This window comes from Hemitrygon akajei, chromosome 16 (genome assembly GCF_048418815.1).
Source record: "Hemitrygon akajei chromosome 16, sHemAka1.3, whole genome shotgun sequence".
NCBI lineage: Eukaryota > Metazoa > Chordata > Chondrichthyes > Myliobatiformes > Dasyatidae > Hemitrygon > Hemitrygon akajei.
This window is the reverse complement of record NC_133139.1, coordinates 93637849-93664945: the sequence shown is the minus strand read 5'-3', so window position 1 is coordinate 93664945 and position 27097 is coordinate 93637849. Positions and strand designations below refer to the sequence as shown.

The 27097-nt window shown below is 42.8% G+C and overlaps 1 protein-coding gene across 4 annotated transcripts in view; it reads right to left on the bottom strand.

Annotated features, from left to right (window-relative positions):
• Positions 1-6053: 6053 nt before the first annotated feature.
• The window catches only part of LOC140740299 (nuclear receptor subfamily 5 group A member 2-like), a 125546-nt gene continuing 104502 nt past the window's right edge, over positions 6054-27097 (bottom strand). For all 4 annotated transcript variants that reach the window (XM_073069449.1, XM_073069453.1, XM_073069452.1 and 1 more), the window contains 3 exons: positions 21373-21492; positions 16635-16782; positions 6054-6760 (listed from right to left, as the gene is read on the bottom strand). In XM_073069449.1, the coding sequence (XP_072925550.1) occupies positions 6516-6760; positions 16635-16782; positions 21373-21492 (513 nt within the window). In that variant the 3' untranslated portion in view covers positions 6054-6515. The remainder of the gene's footprint in view (positions 6761-16634; positions 16783-21372; positions 21493-27097) is intronic.

The following is a 27097-nucleotide window of genomic DNA, read 5'->3' as shown; positions in this document are numbered from 1 at the left end:
TTTGGGAGCTATATTTACACACAACACTGTTAACTTCTGTTTATCTTGGTTGAGTAACTAAATTATAAGTAGTTACTAATAAAAAGTGGTTTTAACATCAAAACCAGACTCCATATGTAATTTATTGCTGCTGGTTCATTTCTAAAACATTACAGGTCGTAACAAATTGGGGGCTCATCCATGACATGAACAAATTTAAAGCTTATTGATTGATTATCAATCCTATTGGCTATTTCTCTTTTGATTGACTTGTGTGTGCAAACTAGCAGCAATAGATATTGGGGCATTTCTGGAAGCGCCAACCCCTGAGGCATTAGAGAAGGCCAAAAAGAATGAATTGTTGGCCTCTGCTAATGAGCTGAACCTTACAGAGGTAAAGCAGGGTATGAGAAAGCCAGAGATTCAGAGGAAAATAGTTGAGTACTGTATATCTAAGGTGTTTGATGAGGAGGTGTTAACAAGTTTTTCCCGTGAGTAAAGAGGAGATCCAGTTACGACTGGAACAAATGAAGTTTGATATATTTAGATTAGAGGCTGAGGAAAAAGAAAGACAGAGGCTGTTTGATGCCTGAGAAGCAGACAAACAGAGGGAAGAAGCAGAAGGAGACCCGGTTTGAAATGGATAAGTTAAGGCTTGAGAGAGAATTTGCTGGCTCTGAGGAACTGGCCGTACTGTTTAATGCCAGCCAGGAAGTTAAACTGGTTCCTTTATTTGATGAGACCGAGGTTGATAAATACTTCCAGTATTTTGAGAAGGTTGCTCAGAGCCTGAAGTGGCCAAAAGAAAGCTGGTCTCTCTTGTTACAGAGTGTAATTAAGGGTAAGGTTCAACAAGCTGCCGTATCAATTGGAGATGCAGTTAATTATGAGACAGTGAAACAGACTGTACTTAAAGTCTATGAATTGGTTCCAGAAGCTTGTAGGCAAAGGTTTAGAAATTTGAGGAAATCCATGAATCAGACAAGTGGAATTTGCTTATCAGAAGTTTGTTTTGACCACTGATGCACATCTAAAATGTGAATGATTTTAACAGCTTGAAAGAGTTGATTTTAATTGAAGAATTTAAGAGGCGTGTCCCTAATGAAATAAAGGCATATTTAGATGCAAAGGATGCTGCACTTCACAGGAGTTTGCTAGATTTGCAGATGAGTTTGCTTTAACCCACACAGTTAAGTTTACACCAAGTGAAAGCTGCCAAAAGAGTAGCATGGAAAGTCAGGGAAAACCAGACATTAAATCTGGGACTAGTGACAAAGGCAAGGATGAAGGGAAGCAAGTGAAGGAGAAATATTCTGGTCCTACTTGCCACTATTATAAGAGAACTGGTCATATTATGGCTAATTGTTCCATCCTGAAGAAAGAAAAGAAGACAGTCTCAGATGCTTGTATTCAGCATTGTGAAACACCTATAACCCCACAAGGGTCTGCACATTCTGATGAAGCTGTTATACAGGTGTTGTATCAGGACCCAAATGCAGGACACAGACACTGCAGTGCTAGGAACAGGGTAGGACGAGGGGCTGGGAACAAGGAGCCTGGGGTGGACTCCGAGCCTGATACTGGACAAGGACCCAGAACCTGAGTCTTGCCTCAGGCTCAGACCCCCAAGACCAGGCAAAGACATGACAAGGCTTGGCTAGAGGGTCAAGGCTTGGCTAGAGGGTCAAGGCTTGGCTAGAGGGTCAAGGCTTGGCTAGAGGGTCAAGGCTTGGCTAGAGGGTCAAGGCTTGGCTAGAGGGTCAAGGCTTGGCTAGAGGGTCAAGGCTTGGCTAGAGGGTCAAGGCTTGGCTAGAGGGTCAAGGCTTGGCTAGAGGGTCAAGGCTTGGCTAGAGGGTCAAGGCTTGGCTAGAGGGTCAAGGCTTGGCTAGAGGGTCAAGGCTTGGCTAGAGGGTCAAGGCTTGGCTAGAGGGTCAAGGCTTGGCTAGAGGGTCAAGGCTTGGCTAGAGGGTCAAGGCTTGGCTAGAGGGTCAAGGCTTGGCTAGAGGGTCAAGGCTTGGCTAGAGGGTCAAGGCTTGGCTAGAGGGTCAAGGCTTGGCTAGAGGGTCAAGGCTTGGCTAGAGGGTCAAGGCTTGGCTAGAGGGTCAAGGCTTGGCTAGAGGGTCAAGGCTTGGCTAGAGGGTCAAGGCTTGGCTAGAGGGTCAAGGCTTGGCTAGAGGGTCAAGGCTTGGCTAGAGGGTCAAGGCTTGGCTAGAGGGTCAAGGCTTGGCTAGAGGGTCAAGGCTTGGCTAGAGGGTCAAGGCTTGGCTAGAGGGTCAAGGCTTGGCTAGAGCTTGGAGGAAGACTAGGAACTGTACATAAACATAGAGCCAGGACTAATCTTTCACAAGACACTAACACAAGACTAGACAGAACATAGACATAGAGCCAGGACTTCTTTGACAAGCCAAGACTCAACTTTCACTCCACACCAAGGTGAGGCAGGACCATCCATCAGGTAATGGTAGAACAGCCAGAGGCAAAGACAAGACAGATTCCCCCCACAGGGCAATGGCAGAACAGCCTGACTTACCCCACAGAGGCAAGGGCAGGAAGAGACAAACACCAAAGAACAACAGACAGTTCCATCTCTGTTTTGAGGCTGCTCCAAGTGGCTATTACAGCCAGCAACCTTGGCTGGCTACAGAAACAACCAGATCCCTACCTAGCTCAGAGTGGCTGACAGCCACCCAGCTGCCCCAGGAAACAGCCAAACTCATACCACAATGACAGCTCTAACTACCAACAGCAAAGCTCCAAGAAGCAATGGTTCTCCAATACAGCCTAAAGATGGCAAATGGCCATACCAACCACTTACTCTATGACAACCTTGCCAGAGAAGCTTGATAAGACAACCCTCAAACCACACTCAATCCCAGGGCCACTTATATTCCCAGCCAACAAAATGAGCATCAGGTGTTTATAGTTTAGTCCAACCAAAACAAGGGACAACTGGAGGACCCGGAGTCCGGAGCCCATGGACTGGAACGTGGACCCCGGACCGGACCACGACAGATGCTCAGTTAAGGACTGAGAGGTCTGACCGAGTTAGGAAGGGATTCGATCATTTTATGTCAGATGCGCTTGTGTCAGTAAAGAAAGGGTCAACCCCGGTACCAGCGAAAATTCTTCAAGATATTGGAGGTTCTCAGTCACTTATATTGGACAGTGTTCTAGAGTTTAGTGATGAGACTGACAATGGTGAGATAAGTATTATTAAAGGCATCAGGGCCGGCATTGTTTCTGTGCCGCTGCACAAGGTAACTTTAGTCAGGGTTAGTTTCGGGACTTGTTAAGATAGGACTCTGCTCTAATTTACCGGTGGAAGATGTTACTTTGTTGTTAGGGAATGACCTAGCAGATGGTAAAGTTGTTCCTGCAGTGCAGCTGACAACTAAGCCAACCACAGATGACCCACAGATGGATTCTACCATTTATCTCTCCTGCACAGTAACTTGAAGTCAGCCAATGCAGATAGTCCTGTGCAGCATGATTCTGCTACCCAGGATAGCCAGTCAGGATTCAGTTTTGATGACATGTCAGGGACTTCTCTGCCTTCATTGTTTCACCAGGATCCAGGTATTAAATCTGACGAGAAAGATTTTCTCTCTGTTTAGTCTGCCTTTGTATGCACTAAGCTTTTGCTTTAGTGCACCTATAAATTCTACCATTCTTTTGTTAGGCTTATTGAATCTTGTATGAACCTTATATCTCCTTAATTCTTCTTTAGCTTTCTTCTTAACTTTCTTGCTCAGATTTTCCTTTTTATACTCCATTAGGTGGGCTATTTCCGCTCCTAAAGTTTCAATTTTGTTTTTTAATCTCTTCTGCCATATCGGTGATTTTATTTCGCTACACAGTTTTGAATTTCTGTTAATGTGTACTTCTATTTTTATAACTGTTGCTCTGCTCTGCTTTTAATGCTGCACAGTATATTATTGTGTGTAGTTCTTTAAATGTTTCAAGTTTTCCTAAATGTTGTGGTAAGATAATGTTGTTGAGAGTATTAACAATTTTTGCAAATTTTGTTTTTGTCATGGTCTGGACCATGAAGTCCACGTTCCGGTTCATGGTCCGGTCCATGGACTCCAGACTCTGGGTCTTCCGGCTGTCCCTTGTTTCATTTAGGCTTTATCCTAGGCACCTGATTCTAGTCTTGTGGCCGGGAATATAAGTGGCCCTGAGTTTAAGTGTAGGTGCTGGTTCCTCTTGTTAGAATCCTGTCCTTGCCTCTGTGGGGTTTGTCTTGCATTTGGGTCTGTTCCCAGTGCCCACCTTATGACACAATGAACTAGCAATACATGGACCCAGCAAGGCAGACACTGTCATCTAACTCTTGTCATCCTGGGTTCCCTCCTGATTGAATACCTTCCCCCCCCCCCCCCACCTGTCCAAGTCATCCTTAGTCCTGGTGAGCCTGTTAGGTCAACTGGAGGCTCCCATGGGGGTGGGGGGGTACTGTCATGGTCCAGTCTGTGGACTCCAGACTCCAGGTCTTCCGGCTGTCCCTTGTTTCATTAGGACTTAATCATAGGCACCTGATTCTTGTCTTGGGTCCGGGAATATAAGGGGCTCTGGGTTCAAGTGTAGGTGCTGGTTTGTCTTGTCAGTATCCTGTCCTTGCCTCTGTGGGGGTTGTCTTGTATTTGGGTCTGTTCCCAATGCCCACCTTATGCTAGTTTTAGTATGTAGGGTATTTTAGTTGGGTCAATGCTCATATGTTTTGTTAGTGTAGTGTTAAATATTAGGATAATTTTGTCTATAAGCTCAGCTTCATCATCAGCTTTCTATGAAGGCTCTGGAACTGTCTTACTGCTGTTAATGTATAATTGTGAAGCAGTTGAAATAATTGTATTTTCATCAGTGAGTGGGTTGCATCTTCATTATTTTGTGTATTATTATTACTACTGTATTTGCACAGTTTGTTGTCTTTTGCACATTTATTGTTTGTCTATCTTTTTGGGTGCAATCTTTCTTTGATTCTATTGTGCATCTTAACTTTATTGTATATGCCTGCAAGAAAACAAATCTCAGGGTTTTATATGGTGACATATACTGTATGTATTTTGATGATAAATTTACTTTGAACTTGGCACTTTGACAATGACAGTGAACTTTGTCAGTTTGGAGATCCAGCTGTACAGATGCATTTAGGATTCCATGATTTGGTCAGCACTATGTAACACATTTTAAAATATTAAGGTGTTGCAAGCAAGGTAATAATTCATTGCTGACTTGAATTACAGTAACCTTTGTAGTGAAGGAACTCCCATAAAGTTTTAAAATAAGTTCCAAATTTAGTCCCAGGAAAGATTCAACTTATAGATGAGTATGGCAGAGAAATGGGCCCCTTTTGGACCATGATGTTGTGCCAATGACACCTCTCTTCTACCAGCACATGGTCCATTTTCTGCATCACCATCTGCCTTTCTAAAAGTGAGTGCTAAATAAGAGAACTGTAGATTTCCAAGTTAGGATGTGTGTAAGAGTGTAATTCCCTTCCCACCTCCATTTTGCCTGCCACCATTCTTTTTCAAGGATAAGGGTTCAAAATGAAAGGAGATGATTAATAGTTTCTCTGATAGTACACACAACAGAAACCTACTGTATATGTTAGAGGGAATGAACATTTGGGTCAGTGGATGGCTGTTGATCAAGAGGGCTCCCTCACAAGCACAAGACGGTGTAAACCAAAAGTGTTGTGTGACCTCAGTTACTCAGTTCTATCCAATAACTGCCTAGACTCTTAATTAATTTGGTGGTAGGATTCACAATTTTTGAATCTCATGGACAGTGGAAGCCTGATTAAGACTTCCATTTTGTTGTCATGATGCCATTACCCAGTCCTCCACAATTGACAGACATAATTATGATTCAGTGGCTTTGCCAAATTATTTTCAGATGCATGTCTGCTTTATCAGGTGGACCCTAATGGTTCATTTCATCCTCTGAAACTGCATTCTTTCACTCATTCCTGTAGAGCAATAGTGTCCTTAAATCATATGGTTTTCAATGAACTGCACCAACACAGCCTGACATCACACACAAGGATCACAATCTTCCTTAACAGACATTAGTGAACCTGATGGACCTTTATGACAAATTTATATTTTCATGTTCACCACTTAATTAGCTTTAATTCACATATTACTAAACTGACCCAATTTCAATTGGCCCAACAGACATGGTTAAATTTGATCTTATCACTTTAACTCATTAGATCATGGATTACTGGGCAAGTGGCATCCATCCCTTTCGTTACCAGTTTGAGTCTTTCTGCTTTGCTTTGAGAACTCCAGTAAATGAATGGTATTCCACACAAGTACAGTGGTGACTAATTATGACGGCAAAACAATGTCTAGAATGGTTCCATTATAAATAGAATCCACAAACATACAGAGGCAGTATTTAATTTTACATCTGCCAACATGCGTTTCTGTTTCTATCTGTCTGGTCATCAATGTGCAAATTTGTTTCCATATATGTTTTCTGTTGGGTTCCCAAGGACTTTTATCCACTGTCTAGCACTTGTTCATCCCTCAGAAGTGCTTGGCATGGAGCATTTCAATGAGCAGGTTGTTACATGGCACATCTCCATTCAAATGCTTGAGATAAAGGTACTCCTCAGCTTGCATGCTGATAGCTCGTATTTCCGGGAGCCGTAGGAGTAACTGCCCGAACTGGTCAACCTGTTGGGGGAAGCGCATGGTGTAGTCCATCAGAGCCCTGTTAACTTTTTCCTGGATACTTTCCACAAAGGGCTGGTTCTCTAGGTTCTTCACATCTGTGTAAAGAAAAGTTGACAACTTAGTGGCTAGAAGCTGATGCCCATTTGTTTGTTATTTACAGTAAAGATCTGTCATCCAAACATTCAGAAATCGCAATGACTTGGCATCAACAGGCTCACATTCAAGGAGGAGTGTTCAAAGGCCTAGATAGAGTGGATGTGGAGAGGATGTTTCCTATAGTGGAGAAATCTAGGACCAGAGGGCACAACTTCAGAATAGAAGAACCCCCTTCAGAACAGAGTTGAGGAGGAATTTTGTTGGTCAGAGTGTGGTAAATCTGGAATTCATTGCCACAGGTAGCTGTGAAAGCCAAGTCATCGGGTGAATTTAAAGGGGAGTTTGATAGATTATTGATTAGTAAGGGTGTTAAAGGTTATTGGGAGGAAGCAGGAGAATAGGGCTAGGAAGAACAGTAAATCAGGCATGGTGGAATGGCATAATGCTGCTTCTCTGTCTTATGCACTACACATCTTATGTTCTCAGTATTGTTTATTTTTTATCTGTACAATTTCTCTTCTTTTGAAGTTGGTTGTTTTGTCAGTCTTTGTTTATATATAGTTTTTCATTATATGTATTGAATTGTTTTTCTGTTGCATTGTCAATTACAAATTCATTACATTTCTTTATTTTCCTGTAAGTGCCTGCAAATAAATTAATCTTTAAAGTAAACTTTTTATCAAAGTAACATGTATGTACTGTGACAATAAATTTACTTTCTATTTAATTGACTTTGATCTCACAAGAAGACATTTCCATTTTCTGCTCATTGTGGCCACTGTTCCCGTGACCCATCCACTCACTGAAGCTCGGTCCCTCATTTCCCTTCAGCTGACCTGGTTTTGTTGGTGTCCTTTCCAGGAAACATAGCTCTTTCTGTTTCCTATACTCTCTTTAAATTAACTGGGTTCATTGAAATATTACTATGATTTCAAACCTTTTAGATTATCAATAAAATAACATCAGATAATGCAGAAAATTAAAAGTAAAAACAGTCCCCAAATTATCGGAGCTTTACTGTTATTGTTTACTGTGTTAGTGACAGACAATATTCATTGTCAATTCATTCTTACTTCAGAAGTAGTTAAGAGTCAAACACAGAGGCTGACGTTTTACATGGAGGTCAGCCAAGCAGGGCAAGGATTGCATATTTGCCTCCTGGAAGGACATCAGATCGAGGCACAACTGCATAAGTGCGTGGACATTAGTGAGATAAAAGGAAGACAATTTTATAGAGTGGGCATCAGATTAGAGGGAGACAGAGTATGAGGGTTTTGGCTCAATGGGACTTCGGCGATAATGGGTCAAGGTGAGGTAAATTACCTGTGAAGAATAGAAACAAGAAGTAAGTGTGTGAAGCCAGTGTTCTGTGCTGGGTGTCAGATGTAGGATATCTGGGTGACTCCCAGCCTCCTGGACGGACACACCTGTGCCAGGTGCATCGGGATGCAGCTCCTTAGGGACCGGGTTAGGGAACTGTAGATGCAGTTCAATGAGCTTTGTCTGGTCAGGGAGAGTGAGAAGGTGATAGATAGGAGCTATAGGCAAGTAGTCACACCGGGGCTTCGGGACACAGGTAAGTGGGTAACAGTCAGTAGAGGGAAGGGAAGAGTCAGATACTAGAGAGCACCCCTGTGGCTGTCGCCCTTAACAGTAAGTACTCTTGTTTGAGTACTGTTGGGGAGTATGGCCTACCTGGGAGAATTAACAGTGGCTGCGCCTCTGGCACAGAGTCTTGCCAGAGGGGTAGGGAAAGGAAGAGGATGGTAGCAGTGATAGAGACTCCATAGTTAGGGGTCAGACAGGCAGTAAAGAAACATGGTTGGTCATTTGCCACTCAGGTGCCAGGGTCCGGAATGTTTCTGATCGTGTCCATGATATCCTGAAGTGGGAAGGAGAACAGTCAGAGATCGTGTTACGTATTGGTACCAACAACAAAGGTAGGAAAAGGGAGGAGGTCCTGAAAACAGACTACAGGGAGTTAGGAAGGAAGTTGAGAAGCAGGATCCTAAAGGTAGTAATCTCTGGATTACTGCCTGTGCCATCAGACATTGAATATAAGAATAGAATGAGGTGGAGGATTGGAGCAGGGGGGTAGGGATTCAGATTTCTGGATCATTGGGACCTCTATTGGGGCAGGCATGACCTGTACAAAAATGACATGTTGCACTTGATATGAGGGGAACCAATATCTTGGCAGGGAGGTTTGCTAAGACTATTGGGGTGAGTTCAAATTAGAATTGCTGGGGGTTGAGAACCAAACTGAAGAGACAGAGGAAGGGGCAGTTGGCTCGCAAATAGAGAAATCTTTGAGACAGTGCAAAAGAGAGGATAGGCAGGTGATGGAGAAGACATGTGCTCAGCCCGATGGTTTGAGATGTGTCTATTTTAATGCAAGGAGTATTGTGAACGGAGTTTAGAGTGTGGATCAGTTCTTGGAGCTATGATGTTGTGTCCGTTACACAGACTTGGATGTCTCATGGGCAGGAATGGTTACTCAAAGTGCCAGGCTTTTGATGTTTCAGAAAGGAGAGGGAGGAAAGCAAAAGAGGTGGGGGTGTGGCACTGTTGATCAGAGATAGTGTCTTGGCTGCAGAAAAGGAGGAAGTCATGGAGGGATTGTCTACTGGGTCTCTGTGGGTGGAAATTAGACCACCCAATAGTAACAGGGACATTGAGAAGCAGTTAGGAAGACAGATTCTGGAAAGGTGTAATAATAACTGGGTTGTCGTGGTGGGAGATTTTAATTTCCCAAATATTAATTGGCTTCTCCTGAGAGCAAGGGGTTTAGATGGGGTGGAGTTTGTTAGGTGTATTCAGGAAGGTTTCTTGACACAATATCTGGATAAGCCTACAAGCGGAGAGGTTGTACTTGATCTGGTATTGGGGAATGAACATGGTCAGTTGTCAGACCTCTCGGTGGGAGAACATTTTGGAGATAGTGATCACAATTCTATCTCCTTTACCATAGCATTGGAGAGGGATAGGAACAGGCAATGTAGGGGAGCATTTAATCGGAGTAGGGGGAAATATGAATCTATCAGGGAGGAAATTGGAAGCATAAATTGGGAACAGATGTTCTTGGGGAAATATACAGCAGAAATGTGGCAAATGTTCAGGGGATATCTGCGTGTCGTTCTGTGTAGGTACGTCCCAATGAGACAGGGAAAGGATGGTAGGGTATAGGAACCATGGTGTATAAAGGCTGTTGTAAATCTAGTCAAGAAGAAAAGGTTCAAAAAACTTGGTAATGATAGAGATCTAGAAGATTATAAGGCTAGCAGGAAAGAGCTTAAGAATGAAATTAGAGGAGAGCCAGAAGGGGCCATGAGAAGGCCTTGGCAGGCAGGATAAAGGAAAACCCCAAGGCATTCTACAAGTATGTGAAGAGCAGGAGGATAAGACGTGAAAGAATAGGACCAATCAAGTGTGACAGTGGAAAAGCGTGTACGGAACCAGAGAAGATAGCAGAGGTACTAAATGAATTCTTTGCTTCAATATTCACTACGGAAAAGGATCTTGGCGATTGTAGGGATGGTTTACAGTGGACTGAAAAGCTTGAGCATATAGATATTAAGAAAGAGATTGTGCTGGACCCTTTGGAAAACATCAAGTTGAATAAGTCACCGGGGCCAGATGAGATGTACCCCAGGCTACTGTGAGAGGTGATGTAGGAGATTGATGAACCTCTGGCAATGATCTTTGCATCATCAATGGGACAGAAGAGGTACCGGAAGATTGGAGGATTGCAGATATTATTCCCTTATTCAAGAAAGGGAGTAGAGATAGCTCAGGAAATTATAGACCAGTGAATTTTACTTCAGTGGTTGGTAAGTTGATGGAGAAGATCCTGAGAAGCAGGATTTATGGACATTTGGACAGGCATAATATGTTTAGGAATAGTCAGCATGGTTTTGTCAAAGGCAGATCGTGCCATACGAGCCTGATTGAACTTTTTGAGAATGTGACTAAACACATTGTTGAAGGTAGAGCAGTAGATGCAGTGTATATGGATTTCAGTAAGGCATTTGATAAGGTACCCCATGCAAGGCATATTGAGAAAGTAAGGAGGCATGGGATCCAATGGGACCTTGCTTTGTGGATCTAGAATTGGTTTGCCCACAGAAGGCAAAGAGTGGTTGTAGACGGGTTATATTCTGCATGGAGGTCGGTGGCCAGTGGTATGCTTCAGGGATCTGTTCTGGAACCCCTTCTCTTCGTGATTTTTATAAATGACGTGGATGATGAAGTGGAGGGATGGGTTAGTAAGTTTGCAGATGATACAAAGGGTGGAGGTGTTGGGGATAGTGTGGAGGGCTGTCAGAAGTTACAGCAGGACATTGATAGGATGCAAAACTGGGCTGAGAAGTGGCCGATGTAGTTCAAGCCAGATAAGTGTGAGGTGGTTCATTTTGGTAGGTCAAATATGATGGCAGAATATAGTATTAATGGTAAGACTCTTTGCAGTGTGGAGGATCAGAGGGATCTTGGGGTCTGAGTCCATAGGACACTCAAAGCTGTATGCTGGTTGACTCTGTGGTTAAGAAGGTTTATGGTGCACTGGCCTTCATGAACCGTGGGATTGAACTTAGGAGCTGAGAGGTAATGTTGCAGCTATATAGGACCCTGGTTACACCCCACTTCGAGTACTGTGCTCAGTTCTAGATAGATAGATTGATAGATAGATAGATAGATACTTTATTCATCCCCATGGGGAAATTCAACTTTTTTTCCAATGTCCCATACACTTGTTGTAGCAAAACTAATTACATACAATACTTAACTCAGTAAAAAATATGATATGCATCTAAATCACTATCTCAAAAAGCATTAATAATAGCTTTTAAAGAGTTCTTAAGTCCTGGCGGTAGAATTGTAAAGCCTAATGGCATTGGGGAGTATTGACCCCTTCATCCTGTCTGAGGAGCATTGCATCGATAGTAACCTGTCGCTGAAACTGCTTCTCTGTCTCTGGATGGTGCTATGTAGAGGATGTTCAGAGTTATCCATAATTGACCGTAGCCTACTCAGCGCCCTTCACTCAGCTACCGATGTTAAACTCTCCAGTACTTTGCCCACGACAGAGCCCGCCTTCCTTACCAGCTTATTAAGACGTGAGGCGTCCCTCTTCTTAATGCTTCCTCCCCAACACGCCACCACAAAGTTCTGATAGCTTCCCTACAGGAAGGATGTGAAAACCACGGAAAGGGTGCAGAGGAGATTTACAAGGACGTTGCCTGAATTGGGGAGCATGCCTTATGAGAATAGGTTGAGTGAACTCAGCCTTTTCTCCTTGGAGTAATGAAGGATGAGAGGTGACCTGATGGAGGTGTATAAGAGGGTTAGAGGCATTGATCGTGTGGATAGTCAGAGGTTTTTTCACATGGCTGAAAAGGTATAGTTTTAAGCTGCTTGGAAGTAGGTACAGAGGAGATGCCAGGGGAATGTTGTTTACATAGAGGGTGGTGAGTGTGTTGAATGGGCTGTCAACTATGGTGGTGAAGGCGGATACAATGGGGTCTTTTAAGAGACTCTTGGATAGGTACAGGGAGTTTAGAAAAATTGAGGGCTATGGGTAACCCTTGGTAATTTCTAAAGAAAGTACATATTCGGCACAGCATTGTGGGCCAAAGTGCCTGTATTGTGCTGCAGGTTTTCTATGTTTCTATAAGATATAGAAGTAGAATTAGCCCATTTGGCCCATTGAGATTTTTGGCCCATTGGTCATTTTTATAAATGACGTGAATGAGAAAGTGGAGGGATGGGTTAGTAAATTTTCCATGACACAGTGGTTGGGTGTGTTGTGGATAGTGTGGAGAGCTGTCAGAGGTTACAGCGGGACATCGATAAAATGCAAAATTGGGCTGAGAAGTGGCAGATGGAGTTCAACCCTGAGAAGTGTGAGGTGGTTCATTTTGGTAGGTCAAATATAATGGCAGAATATAGCACTAATGGTAAGACTCTTGGCAGTGTGGGGGATCAGAGGGATCTTTGAGTCCGAGTCCAAAGCTGTTATGCTGGTTGACTGTGGTTAAGTAGGCTTATGGTGCATTGGCCTTCATCAACCATGGGAATGAGTTTAGGAGCTGAGAAGTAATGTTGCAGCTCTATAGGACCCTGGTCAGAACCCACTTGGAGTACTGTGCTCAGTTCTGGTCGTCTCATCATTTAGGAAGGATATGGAAACCACCAAAAGGGTGCAGAGGAGATTTACAAGGACATTGCCTGAATTGGGGCGCTTGAGTTATGATAATAGGCTGTGAACTCAGCCTTTTCTTCTTGGAGTGGCAGATGATGAGAGGTGATCTGATAGAGGTGTATAAGATGATGAGAGGTGTTGATAGTCAGAGGCTTTGTCCCAGGGCTGAAATGGCTAAAATGAGAGGGCACAGTTTTACGGTGCTTGGAAGTACATGTTTGGCACAGCATTGGGGGCCGAAGGGCCTGTATTGTGCTGTAGGTTTTCTATGTTTCTATACTGAATAGATTTTAAAAAAACATTCAAAAACAGAAATACTGTATTTAAAAAAAAAAGTGAGGTAGTGTCCAAATATTCAATGTCCGTTTAGGAATCAGATGGCAGAGGGGAAAATCTGTTCCTGAATCGCTGAGTGTGTGCCTTCAGGCTTCTGTACCTCCTACCTGATAACAGTGAGAAAAGGGCATGCCCTGGGAGCTGGAGGTCCTTAATAATGGACACTGCCTTTCTGAGACACCATTCCCTAAAGATGTCCTGGGTACTTTGTAGGCTTTTACCCAAGATGGAGCTGCTAGATTCCAACCTTCTGCAGCTTCTTTCGGTCCTGTGCAGTAGCCCTTCCATACCAGACAGTAATGCAGCCTGTCAGAATGTTCTCCACGGTGCAACTATAGAAGTTTTTGAGTGTATTTGTTGACATGCCAAATCTCTTCAAACTCCTAATAAAGTATTCTCGCTACCTTGCCTTCTTTATAACTACATCAGTATGTTGGGACCAGGTTAGATCCACAGAGATCTTAACACCCAGGAACTTGAAACTACTCACTCCCTCCACTTCTGATCCCTCTATGTGGATTGGTATGTGTTTCTTCACCTTACCCTTCCTGAAGTCCGCAATCAGTTCTTTTGTCTTACTGACATTGAGTGCCAGGTTGTTGCTGCGGCACCACTCCTGTACACACTCTTGTCACCACCTGAGATTCTACTAACAATGGTTGTATCGTCAGCAAATTTATAGAAAGTACTTGAACTATGCCTAGCCACACAGTCATGTGTATATAGAGAGTGGAGCAGTGGGCACTGCACACACCCCTGAGGTGCGCCAGTGTTGATTGTCAGCAAGGAGGATACGTTATCACCAATCCGCACAGATTATGCTCTTCCCGTCGAAGTCGAGGATCCAAATGCAGAGGGAGGTACAGAGGCCCAGGTTTTGCAACTTCTTAATCAGGATTGTGGGAATGATGGTATTAAATGCTAAGCTATAGTCAATGAACAGCATCCTGACATAGGTGTTTGTACTGTGCATTTGGTCTAAAGCCAAGTGGAATGCCATTGAGTTTCCATCTACAATTGACCTATTGTGGTGAAAGGCAAATTGTCATGGCAAATTCCTCCAACTCAAGCTACAAATTAACCTTTAGAAACACTGCACAAGGACTCCCAACTCCCTTTGGTCCTCAAATTTTTGAATTTTCTCTCGATTTAGAAAAGGTTTATGCAGGTATTTCTTCTACCAAAGTGTGTGACAATACACTTTGTGACACGATATTCCATCTGCAACTTATTTGCCCATTTTCCTAATCTGTCTAAGTCCTTCTCACTACTTCCTCAAAAGTACCTGCCCCTCTACCTATTTTAGTATTGCCTGCAAACTTGGCCTCAAAACCATCAATTCCATCATCAAAGTCATTGACATACAACATAAAAAGAAGAGGTTATGACACAGATGCCAGTGGAACACCATTAGTCACTGGCAGCCAACCAGAATAGGCTCCCTTTATATCAGTCTTTGCCTCCTGTCAATCAGCCACTGCTTTATCTATGCTAGTATATTTCTTGTAATACCATGGGTCGTAGCTTGTTAAGCAGTCTCATATATGGCACCTTATCAAAGTCCTTCTGAAAATCCAAGTACACAACATCCACAGATTCTCTTTTGTCTACCCTGCTTATTATTTCATCAAAGAATTACAACAGATTTGTCAGGGAAGATTTTCCCTTGAGTAAAATATGCTGACAGTGGCCCCAAATGCCCCCAAACCACATCCTTGACAACTGACACCATCATCTTCACAACCACTCAGGTCAGGCTAGCTGGCCTATAATTTTCTTTCTTCTACCTCTGTCCCTTCTCAAAGAGTGAAGTGATATTTGCAATTTTCCAGTCTTCTCGAATCATTCCAGAATCTAGTGATTATTGAAAGATCATTACTAATGCCTCCAGAATCTCTTCAACCACCTCATTTTAAACCTTGGGGTGTAGACCATCTGGTCCAGGTGATTTATCTACCTTCAGACCTTACAGTCTCCCAAGAATCTTTTCCCTAGTAATGGCAAATTCACACACTTCTAACCCCTGACACTCTCAAACTTCCACCATACTGTTAGTGTCTTGCACAGCAAAGACTGATACAAAATACTTATTCAGTTCATCTGTCATTTTCTTGTCTCTCATTACTACCTCTCCAGCATTGTTTTCCAGTGGTCCAATATCCACTCTCATCCCTCTTTTACACATTATATATCTGAAGAAACTTTTAGTATCCTCTGTAAAATTATTATGTCGCTTACATTTGTATTCCATCCTTTCCTTCTTGATGAGATTTTTTTCATTGCCTTTGCTGATTTTCAAAAGCTTCCCAATCCTATAACTTCCCACTAATATTTGATCTATTATATGCCCTTTCTTTGGCTTTTATGTTGGCTTTGACTTCTCTTGTTAGCCATGGTTCTGACATCTTGCCTTCAGAATACTTCTTCCTCTTTTGGAAGTACATATCCTATGCCTTCCAAATTGCTTTGAGAAACTTTAGCCATTGCAGTTCTGCCCTTATCCCTGGCAGTGTCCTTTTCCAATCAATTTTGGCCAGCTCTTTTCTCATGGCCTGTAATTCTGTTTATTCCACTGTAATAGTAGTACACCTGACTTTAGCTGCACCTTCTCAAAGTTCAGGATGAATTTGGTCATATTATAATCACTTGTCCCTAAGGGTTTTTTTTTTACCTTAAGCTATCTAATCAATTCTGGTTCATTGCACAGCACCCAATCTAGAATAGCTGATCTTCTATTGGGCTCAACCTTCAGCTTCTCTAAAAATCCACCTCATATACATTCTAGAAATTCCCCCTCTTGGCATTTGACACCAACTTGGTTTTCCCAATCTAGCTTGTCTGGTTCCCAGTGAACCAGACAAGCTGTTAGTAACAATCTCATAGTTTTATGGTTTCCCACTACAGCTACAGCACAATATAATTAAAAAGCCCATAATGGAAATCTGTTCATTGACCGCATTTTTAAACTCCACTGACACTATCACAGTACCTTAATAGTGCTGATGGAGGTTCTCGGCCTGAAAAGGCTACTGTTTAATCATGTCCACAGATGCTGCCTGACCTGCTGAGTTCCTCCAGCATTTTGTGTGTGTTGTTTTTTTTATTTTATTCCTAATGTAATTGATTACTTGAATTTTAATTCCCCAATTACTCTGGTGAGAATAAAGCTCTGATCTTCATTTCAATTTCTCAGCTATCCAGACATTCATCCATTAACTGATCTAAAATCTCATCATACCCCACATACTAGGAAATTCCAGGGGAACACTGGAGAGCTATCAACTACCAAGGGCAGTGGAGAGGAAGGAATTCTTAACTCCTGAATTCTTAAGGCTTACCTGGGCTGAAGAGAACCAAGAATTTCAGGCAGACAAACTCATGACGATCTATCTGCAGGGACTGGAGCTTGGCTACCAATTCCTGTGTGCGGTTCACCAAATTATTTAATGTGGCGCCTGATTGTGAAGCGATGGTTGAAAGGTCAATCTGAGAGCAGGCAGAGCAGAGTTAATCCAGGCAAGAATATTGCAAGTCATAAAATGTAAAGTTAAAGTACATGGTCATTCCCCCAAGTTACTTAATTACTCCAAATTTAAAACCCGACCTTTAGCATCTAAGATATTTGAGCTCCGGAATTACTGACATAAACGTTCCTACTTCACCTCTCCTTTAAAGATCCTTCTTATAACCTAAATTTTACACCAAGTTTTGACTTGATGTTGCCTTATTTAGTGCAATCAATTGCTATTTGATCTATTATTGTCTCATTAGAGTCAGTCAATTGTTACTTAATGTCATTCCGGTGAAGATGTTTGGGAGATCTTTTCTATAATAAAGGGATTGTTATTCCTATAAAGCTACTTCATTCTGGGAAAACTAATGCATCTCTCTTCCACAGAAAATGCTATTCTTTGGAAACTATCTTTTCAATGGGATTCTACCTGGTAGATGTAAAGGAGTTTGTACAACCTAGAAAAATGATATTCCAAAGCAGATAGAAAAGCAAATTGAGAAGATGCTGGATGTTTGAAATAAAGAGACAAGACTCTGGAGATAGTCAGGATTTTTGACAGCATCAGTTGAGAGAGAAACAGATTTGAAATCTCAGGTCAGTAATTCCCCAGCAGACTGGAAAAGTGAGAACACAAGCATGATTTATTGAATTATATTACTGTGATTCATTGGTGTGAGCAGGGGCAGATGGCAGAGGAGTTGTGTGGCGTTGGACTAGACCTTAAGCCATGGTGTCACCTGTTGTGGTCTATTATGGTTGGCTGCAGATTTCAGTGGCCTTCATAGAGACCATAAGATACAGGGGCAAAATTGAATTATTTGACCCACTCCTACTTCCACCCTGCCCTCAGATTTACCTGGTCCATTTCTGACACCACCTTCCCCTTTCTTAATCTCTCTGTCTTTGTCTCTGGAGACAGCAAATCTACTGATGTCTATTATGTGCCAGAGGTCTTTGAGTGTCGGGGAGAAGGAGCAAGTGCCAGTGTTATTACAAAGGAAAACTATAGGGTGTTAATGTGGGTAGGTTACCTGGACCAGGCGGACTACATCCCAGAGTCCTGAGGGAGATTGCTGAAGAGATAAATTATGCATTGGTCATGATCTTTCAAGAATCACTTGATTTTGGCATGGTCGTGGAAGTCTGGAAGATTGTAATTGTCAATCCACTCTTTGAGATGGGGAAAGGCAAAAGATAAGAAATTATAGGACATTTAACCTAACTGCAGTGGTTGGGAAAGTGTTGGAATCTATTATTAAGGATGATATTTTGAGGTACTTTGAGGTTAATGATAAAATAAGTCAAAGTCTGCATGGCTTCTGTGAAGGGAAATCTTGTCTGACAAATCTGTTAGAGTTCTTTGAGGAAGTAACAAGCAGGGTGGATAAAGGAGAGGCAATGGATGTCATTTATTTGGATTTTCAGAAAGCATTCCTGGCTGTAGAGGAAGTGCAGCGTAGATTCACGAGGTTAATTCCTGGGATGTCTGGACTGTCTTACGCAGAGAGGTTAGAGAGACTGGGCTTGTACATGCTGGAATTAAGGAGATTGAGAGGGTTTCTGATTGAAACATATACGATTATTAAAGATAGAGGCAGGAAATATGTTCCAGATGCTGGGAGAGTCCAGTACCAGAGGGCATGGTTTGAGAATAAGGGGTAGGTCATTTAGGACAGAGTTAAGGAAAAACTTCTTCTCCCAGAGAGTTGTGGGGGTCTGGAATGCACTGCCTCGGAAGGTAGTGGAGGCCAATTCTCTGGATGCTTTCAAGAAGGAGCTAGATAGGTATCTTATGGATAGGGGAATCAAGGGATATGGGGACAAGGCAGGAACCGGGTATTGATAGTAATTGATCAGCCATGATCTCAAAATGGTGGTGCAGGCTCGAAGGGCCGAATGGTCTACTTCTGCACCTATTGTCTATTGTCTATTGTCATTTGATAAGATACTACACATGAGGCTGCTAACAAGATAAAATCCTATGATGTTATGAGAAAGATACTGGCATGGATAGAGGAATGGCTGACAGGCAGGAGGCAGTAAGTGGGAATTAATGGGGACCTTTTCTGGTTGCTACCAGTGACTAGTGGTGTTCCTCAGTGGTGATGTTGGGACCACTACTTTTCACATTGTTTGTCAATGATTTGATTAGTGGAATTGATGGATTTGTGGCAAAGTTTGTAGATGATACGAAGATCAGTGGAGAAGTAGCTAGAGCTGAGAAAGCAATACATTAGGTGTAGGACTTAGACAAATTGGAAGAATGGGCAAAAATGTGGCAGACAGCACACAGTGTTAGGAAATGTACAATAATGCATTCTGGTAAAAGAAGCAATAGTGTGAACTATTATCTAAGTAGGGAGAATGTTCAAACATCAAAGGTTCAGAGATGCAGTGAACTTAGGAGTTCTCGTGCAAGACTCCCAGAAGGTTAATTTATTGGTTAAGTCTATGATAAAGAAGGCAAATGCAATGTTGGCATTTATTTTAAGGGGAATAGAATATAAAATTAAGGAGATAATGCTGGGGCTTTATAAGACACTAGTCAGGCCACACTTGGAGTATTGTCAACAGTTTTGGGCCCCGTATCTCAGAAAAGATGTGTTGTCATTGGAGAGAGTCCAGGGGAGGCTCAAGAGGATGATTCCAGGAATGAAGGGGTTAACATATGAGGACTGTTTGGCAGCTTTCGGCTTGTACTCACTGGAATTTAGAAGAGTGCCGTGGGGATCTCATTGAAACCTATCGAATGTTGAAAGGAGTAGATAGGGAGGATGTTTCCTATGGTGGGAGTATCCAGAACTAAAGGGCACTGCCTCAAAATTGAGGGGAAACCCTTTAGAACAGAAGTGAGGGGGATTTTTTTAGCCACAGAGTAGTAAAGTAGAGGAATGCACTGCCACAGACTGTGGTGGTTTCCAAGTCTGTGGGTATATTTAAAGCAGAAGTTAATAGTTTCTTGATTGGTGAGTTCACCAAAGGATATTGCGAGAAGCCAGGTGTATGGGATTGAGTGGGATCTGGGATCAGCAATGATGGAATGGCAGAGCAGACTAAATGAGCTGAATGGCCTAGTTATGCTCCTATGTTTTCTGGTCATATGTTCTTATAAATCCACTAACTCTCACAGCTACTTTTTCCCACCCTGTTCCTTGTAAAAATGCCATCCCATTCTCTCAATTCCTCAATCTGCTTTCAGGATAAGGCTTTTCATTCCAGAACTAAGAGATGTCCTCCTTCTAGGAAAGGGGTTTCCCTTTCTCCATCAACACTGCCTTCAACCACTTCTCTTCCATTTCGTGCCCATCTGCCCACAACCCATCCTCACCTACCACCCCACCAGCCACGGCATGCAGCACATAATTTTCCATAACTCCTGCCATCTCCAATGGGATCTCACCACCAAGCACATCTTCCGCTCTCCCCGACTTTCTGCTTTTCGCAGGAATCACTCCCTCGTCTATTCATCCCTCCCAAATGATCTCTCTGCTGGCACTAATTCTTGCAAGCAGAAGTAGTGCTACACTTGCCCCTACACCTCCTCCCTTACTCCTATTCAGGGCCCCAACCAGTCCTTCCAGGTGAGGTGACACTTCACCTGTGAGTCTGTTGGGGGTCATCTATTGTATTCGTCGATCCCTTTGTGGCCTTTTGTATATCAGTTTGAGACCCAACGTGGATTGGGAGACTGCTTTGCCGAGCACCTACACTCTATCTAGCAGAAAAAGCAGGATCTCCCATAGGCCACCCATTTTAACTACACTTCCCATTCCCATTCCAACACTTCAGTCCATTGCCTCCTCTACTGTTGTGATGAGGTCACACTCAGATTGGAGGAGTAACACCTTATATTCTGTCTGGGTAGCCTCCATCCTGATGGCATGAACATTGATTTCTCGAACTTCTGGTAATTTCCCTCTCTCACCTTATCTACTTGCATACCTGCTCATCACCCCCCTCTGGTGCTACTCACCCTTTTCTTTCTTCCATTGTCTTCAGTCCTCTCCTGTCAGGTTTTCCCTTCTCCAGCCCTGTATCTCTTTCATCCAACTTCTCAGCTCTTTATTTCAGCACCCCCGCCCCGGGTTTCACCTATCACCTTGTAATTCTTCCTCCACTCCACTCCACCTTCTATCTCTGACTCCTCATCTTTTTTCTCTTGTCCTGATGAAAGGTCTTGGGCTGAAATGTCGACTGTACTCTTTTCCATAGATGCAGCCTGGCCTGCTGAGTTCCTCCAGCATTTGTGTGTGTTGTTTGGATTTCCAGCATCTGCAGATTTTCTCGTTTGGGATTAGTGTTTGGGTGTTTTTGCTTTACTTCTTTGCTGAAGTGGCACAGCATTGTGGACTGAATAGCCTGTTTCTGTGCTGTACTGTTCTATGTACTCTGTGGACTTTGTGCTGGTTGTTAGCGCAAATACCACATTTCGCTGTGCAGAATATTTTGATGTACAGGTGATAAGTAAATTTGAATATTGCTCTTGAAACGTTATTCATCAGAAACTCATGTGAAGCACAAGCATCAACAGTAACCACCTTGGTCCATGATCTGTTCTTTACCTGTTGCCCAGTGATAAGAAGAATACTTGACTCTTTCCCATGAGCCAGCTGCCTGCAGATATGGTCCATGATTAGCAGTTCACTCCAGCAATTCTGGAGAAGTTTCATCTGATCATCAACCTGTTAAATACACAGTAAACAGTAAACAGCAAACATCAATTCAGAGATCAAGATTGAGGCTTCATTCATTCAGTTTTCCACTGCTCCCTAAAGTGTGCAACTGAAACCAACCCTGCCCTCCAAACTGTATTCTCCCAAGTATGGTAAAGAACACAAAAATGCCATGGGCTTGATTTGGTCAAACCCCACATGCGTTTGTATTGAATAGGTCAGCGGGTCTTGTGCTGCACATTAGGGGTTTGAACTGTTGTAGAATTATGGGGAATTGATGACATAGAGGGATTCTATCCCACATTCCAGAATTTTTGGGCAAACACTTTCCCATCTTATGAGACAGTGAGTTTATATCCTACATCCTCAGGGTTAAATATGTTCTGTTATTGCTACTAAGTATTTTAAATCTATGCTCCATGGATTTTAACACCTTGATGCACCCCCCTTTATTTTATCTAGGCTCTTCATATTTAATTGATTCTGTCCTTAAACACCAAAAAGGTAAACCTAAACTGTCCAGGGTTTCTTCATACCACTATTTTGCAATTTTTGGCAACACCTTCATACTCTCCTTCTTCCCCTCTTCCTCCCCCTTCTCTCTTTTTATTAATCTCCATTCTGGTCACCCTTCCACCCCTTCTCACCTACTCATCACATTCTTCTAGTTTCCTTTCTACCATCAATCACTGTCCTCTTCTATGAAATTTCTTCTTCTTCAGCCCTTTAATTCTTTCATTTTCTTAATTCATCTTCCAGTCCTACTTATCCACCTTCACTTCACCTTGTCTTCCCTATCATCTGATAGTTTTCGTTCTTTCCCTTCTTCCACCATCTTATTCTGGCTTCTGTCCCCTTCCTTTCCAGTCCAGATAAAGGAGCTTGACCCAAAACATTATTCTTCTCCTTAGAAGTTGAGAGAGGTAGATAGATGGCTGAAAGGTGACGGGTAAAGGTGACTGTTTTTTTTAAAAAATGATTGCGGCAAACAGGCTAGACTGCACAGGCGTGTGATGTAGCGTGCCAAAGGTTTAAAAAGGAGAGGAAGTTTCCAACGGTTACTTAAATCGCAGCAAGAGACGGAGAGGGAAGAGGTAAAAGAAGCTCGGAGGGAAGCTGTTTTTTTTTTAACTGATTGTGGCAAAGAGGCTAGACTGCGCAGACATGAGAAAGTTGGCCTTTGAGATCAGTGGGGGGATTTAAAAAGCGAGCAGAGGCTGAGTACAAGCTTCACTCCAGGTGAGGTAAGGCCGGGTAAGCTCCTTTAATTAATCTAATTAGTTTAGGAGTAGGTAATGGAGGCAGCAGTTAGGGCAGTTGAGTGCTCCGTTTGCAGTATGTGGGAAGTCAGGGCGAGCACTGCTGTCCCTGATGACTACACCTGCAAAAGGTGCATCCATCTGCAGCTCCTGACAAACCGAGTTAGGGAACTGGAGCTGGATGAACTTCGGATCATTCGGGAGGCAAAGGCAGAAATAGATAGGAGTTTCAGGGTGATAGTCACCCCTAGGAGTCAAGAGACAGGTAGTTGGGTGACTGTCAGGAGAGGGAAGGGGAATAGACAGGAAGAGCAGAGCATCCCTGTGGTCATTCCCATCAACAGTAAGTGTACCATTTTGGATACTGTTGGTGGGGATGAGCTACTAGGGACAAGTTGCAGTGGTTGCGTCTCTGGCACTGAGACTGGACCCTCAGCTCAGAAGAGAAGGAGGGAAAAGAGGAGAGCAGTAGTGATAGGGGATTAGATAGTTAGGGAGACAGATAGGAGGTTCTGTGGAAGAGATTGAGAATCCCGGATGGTCTGTTGTCTCCCTGGTGCCAGGGTCCGCGATATCTGGGATCGAGTTCTCAGTATTCTCAAGAGGGAGGGTGAGCAGCCGGAAGTCATGCTCCATGTAGGGACCAATGACGTGGGTAGGAAGAGTGAGGAGGTCCTGAAAGGTGAGTTTAGGGAGCTAGGTGCCAAGTTAAAGGACAGGACCTCCAGGATAGCAATCTCAGGATTGCTACCAGTGCCACGTGCCGTTGGGTTTAGTAGTGCAAATCAACACGTTGCTGAAGACATGGTGCAGGAGGGAGAGCTTCAGATTTATAGATAATTGGGCAGTTTTCCAGGGAAGGTGGGACATGTTCTAGTGGGATGGTTTACATCTGAACTGGAGGAGGACAAATATTCTTGCAGGTAGGTTTGCTAGAGAGGCTCCAGTGGATTTAAACTAGATACGAGGGGGGAGGGGAACCAGAGTGTAGGAACAGATGTATGGGAGAAGGAAGAAAAAGAAGACAGTAAAGTTCTTTGTACTGTTAGAGATAAACAGAGAGGAAGAGGTGGAGAATTTCTTAAATGCATTTATTTTAATGGTAGGAGCATTGTAAGAAAGGTGGATGAGCTTAGAGCATGGATTGATACCTGGAAATATGATGTTGTAGCTATTAGTGAAACATGGTTGCAGGTGGGGTGTGATTGGCAACTGGATTTCATTGCTTCAGGTGTGATAGAATCGGACGGACAAGAGGGGGAGGTGTCGCGTAGCTTGTCAGAGAAAATATTACAACTGTGCTCTGGCAGGATAGATTAGAGGGCTCGTCTAGGAAGACTGTTTGGGTGGAATTGAGAAATGGGAACGGTGTAGTAAAACTTATAGGGGTGTATTATAGACCACCTAATGGGGAGTGAGAATTGGAGGAGCAAATTTGCAAGGAGATAGCAATTATTTGTAGTAAGCACAGGGTTGTGATTGTGGGAGATTTTAATTTTCCACACACAGACTGGGAAGCCCATACTGTAAAAGGGATGGATGGTTTGGAGTTTGTAAAATGTGTGCAGGATAGTTTTCTGCAGCAATACATAGAGGTACCAACTAGAGAAGGGCAGTGTTGGATCTCCTGTTAGGGAATGAGATAGGTCAGGTGACGGAGGTATGTGTTGGGGTGCACCGGGTCCAGTAATCACAATGCTATTAGTTTCAATATAATTATGGAGAAGGATAGGACTGGACCCAGGGTTGAGATTTTTGATTGGAGAAAGGCCAACTTTCAGGAGATGCGAAAGGATTTAGAAGGAGTGGATTGGGACAATTTGTTTTATGGGAAGGATGTAATAGAGAAATGGAGGTCACTTAAAGGTGAAATTTTGAGGGTACAGAATATTTATGTTCCTGTTAAGTTGAAAGGAAAGGTTAAAAGTTTGAGAGAGCCATGGTTTTCAAGGGATATTGGAAACTTGGTTAGGAAAAAGAGAGATATATACAATAAATATAGGCAGCATGGAGTAAATGAGGTGCTTGAGGAATATAAAGAATGTAAGAAGAATCTTAAGAAAGAAATTAGAAAAGCTAAAAGAAGATATGAGGTTGCATTGGCAAGTAAGGTGAAAATAAATCTGAAGGGTTTCTACAGTTATATTAATCACAAAAGGATAGTGAGGGATAAAATTGGTCCCTTAGAGAATCAGAGTGGACAGCTATGTGTGGAGCCGAAAGAGATGGGGAGATTTTGAACAATTTCTTTTCTTCGGTATTCACGAAGGAGAAGGATATTGAATTGTGTAAGGTAAGGGAAACAAGTAGGGAAGTTATGGAAACTATGACGATTAAAGAGGAGGAAGTACTGGCGCTTTTAAGGAATATAAAAGTGGATAAATCTACGGATCCTGACAGGACATTCCCTTGGACCTTGAGGGAAGTTAGTGTAGAAATAGCAGGGGCTCTGACAGAAATATTTCAAATGTCATTAGAAACGGGGATGGTGCCGGAGGATTGGCGAATTGCTCATGTGGTCCCATTGTTTAAAAAGGGTTCTAAGAGTAAACCTAGCAATTATAGGCCTGTCAGTTTGACATCAGTGGTGGGTAAATTAATGGAAAGTATTCTTAGAGATGGTATATATAATTATTTGGATAGACAGGGTCTGATTAGGAACAGTCAGCATGGATTTGAGTGTGGAAGGTCATGTTTGAGAAATCTTATTGAATTTTTTGAAGAGGTTACGAGGAAAGTTGATGAAGGTGAAGCAGTAGATGTTGTCTATATGGACTTCAGTAAGGCCTTTGACAAGGTTCCGCACGGAAGGTTAGTTAGGAAGGTTCAATCGTTAGGTATCAGTATTGAAGTAGTAAAATGGATTCAACAGTGGCTGGATGGGAGATACCAGAGAGTAAGTGGTGGATAACTGTTTGTCAGTTTGGAGGCCGGTGACTAGTGGTGTGCCTCAGGGATCTGTACTGGGTCCAATGTTGTTTGTCATATACATTAATGATCTGGATGATGGGGTGGTAAATTGGATTAGTAAGTATGCAGATGATACTAAGGTAGGAGGTGTTGTGGATAATGAGGTGGGTTTTCAAAGCTTGCAGGGAGATTTATGCCGGTTAGAAGAATGGGCTGAACGTTGGCAGATGGAGTTTAATGCTGAGAAGTGTGAGGTTCTACATTTTGGCAAGAATAATCCAAATAGAACATACAGGGTAAATGGTAGGGCATTGAGGAATGCAGTGGAACAGAGAGATCTAGGAATAATGGTGCATAGTTCCCTGAAGGTGGAGTCTCATGTAGATAGGGTGGTGAAGAAGGCTTTTGGAACGCTGGCCTTTATAAATCAGAGCATTGAGTACAGAAGTTGGGATGTAATGTTAAAATTGTACAAGGCATTGGTAAGGCCAAATTTGGAATATTGTGTACAGTTCTGGTCACCGAATTATAGGAAAGATATCAATAAATTAGAGAGAGTGCAGAGACGATTTACTAGGATGTTACCTGGGTTTCAGCACTTAAGTTACAGAGAAAGGTTGAACAAGTTAGGTCTCTATTCATTGGAGCGTAGAAGGTTGAGGGGGGATTTGATCGAGGTATTTAAAATTTTGAGAGGGATAGATAGAATAGACGTGAATAGGCTGTTTCCATTGAGAGTAGGGGAGATTTAAACGAGAGGACATGATTTGAGAGTTAGGGGGCAAAAGTTTAAGGGTAACATGAGGGGGTTTTTCTTTACTCAGAGAGTGGTAGCTGTGTGGAACGAGCTTCCAGTAGAAGTGGTAGAGGCAGGTTTGGTATTGTCATTTAAAGTAATATTGGATATGTATATGGACAGGAAAGGAATGGAGGGTTATGGGCTGAGTGCGGGTCAGTGGGCCTAGGTGAGAGTAAGCGTTTGGCACGGACTAGAATGGCCGAGATGGCCTGTTTCCGTGCTGTAATTGTTATATGGTTATATGGTTAAAGGGTTACCATGGGGTGCAGGATTAAGGTTACTGACCAAATCAACTTGATCTCTCATCATCTTGTAGTTGTATAAGATGATGAGAGGCATTGATCATGTAGATAGTAGAAGCTTTTTCCCAGGGTTGAAATGGCTTTTACGAGAGGGCACACTTTTAAGGCGCATGGAAGTAGGAACAGAGGAGATGTCAGGGGTAAGTTTTTTTATCCAGAGTGTGGTAAGCGTATTGAAGGGACTGCCGGCGATGATGGTGGAGGTGGATACGATAGCGCCTTTTAAGAGACTCCTGGACAGGTACCTGGAGTTCAGAAAAATAGAGGCCTATGGGTAACCATAGGTAATTTCTAAGATAAGGACATGTTTGGCACAGCTTTGTGAGCTAAAGGGGATGCATTGT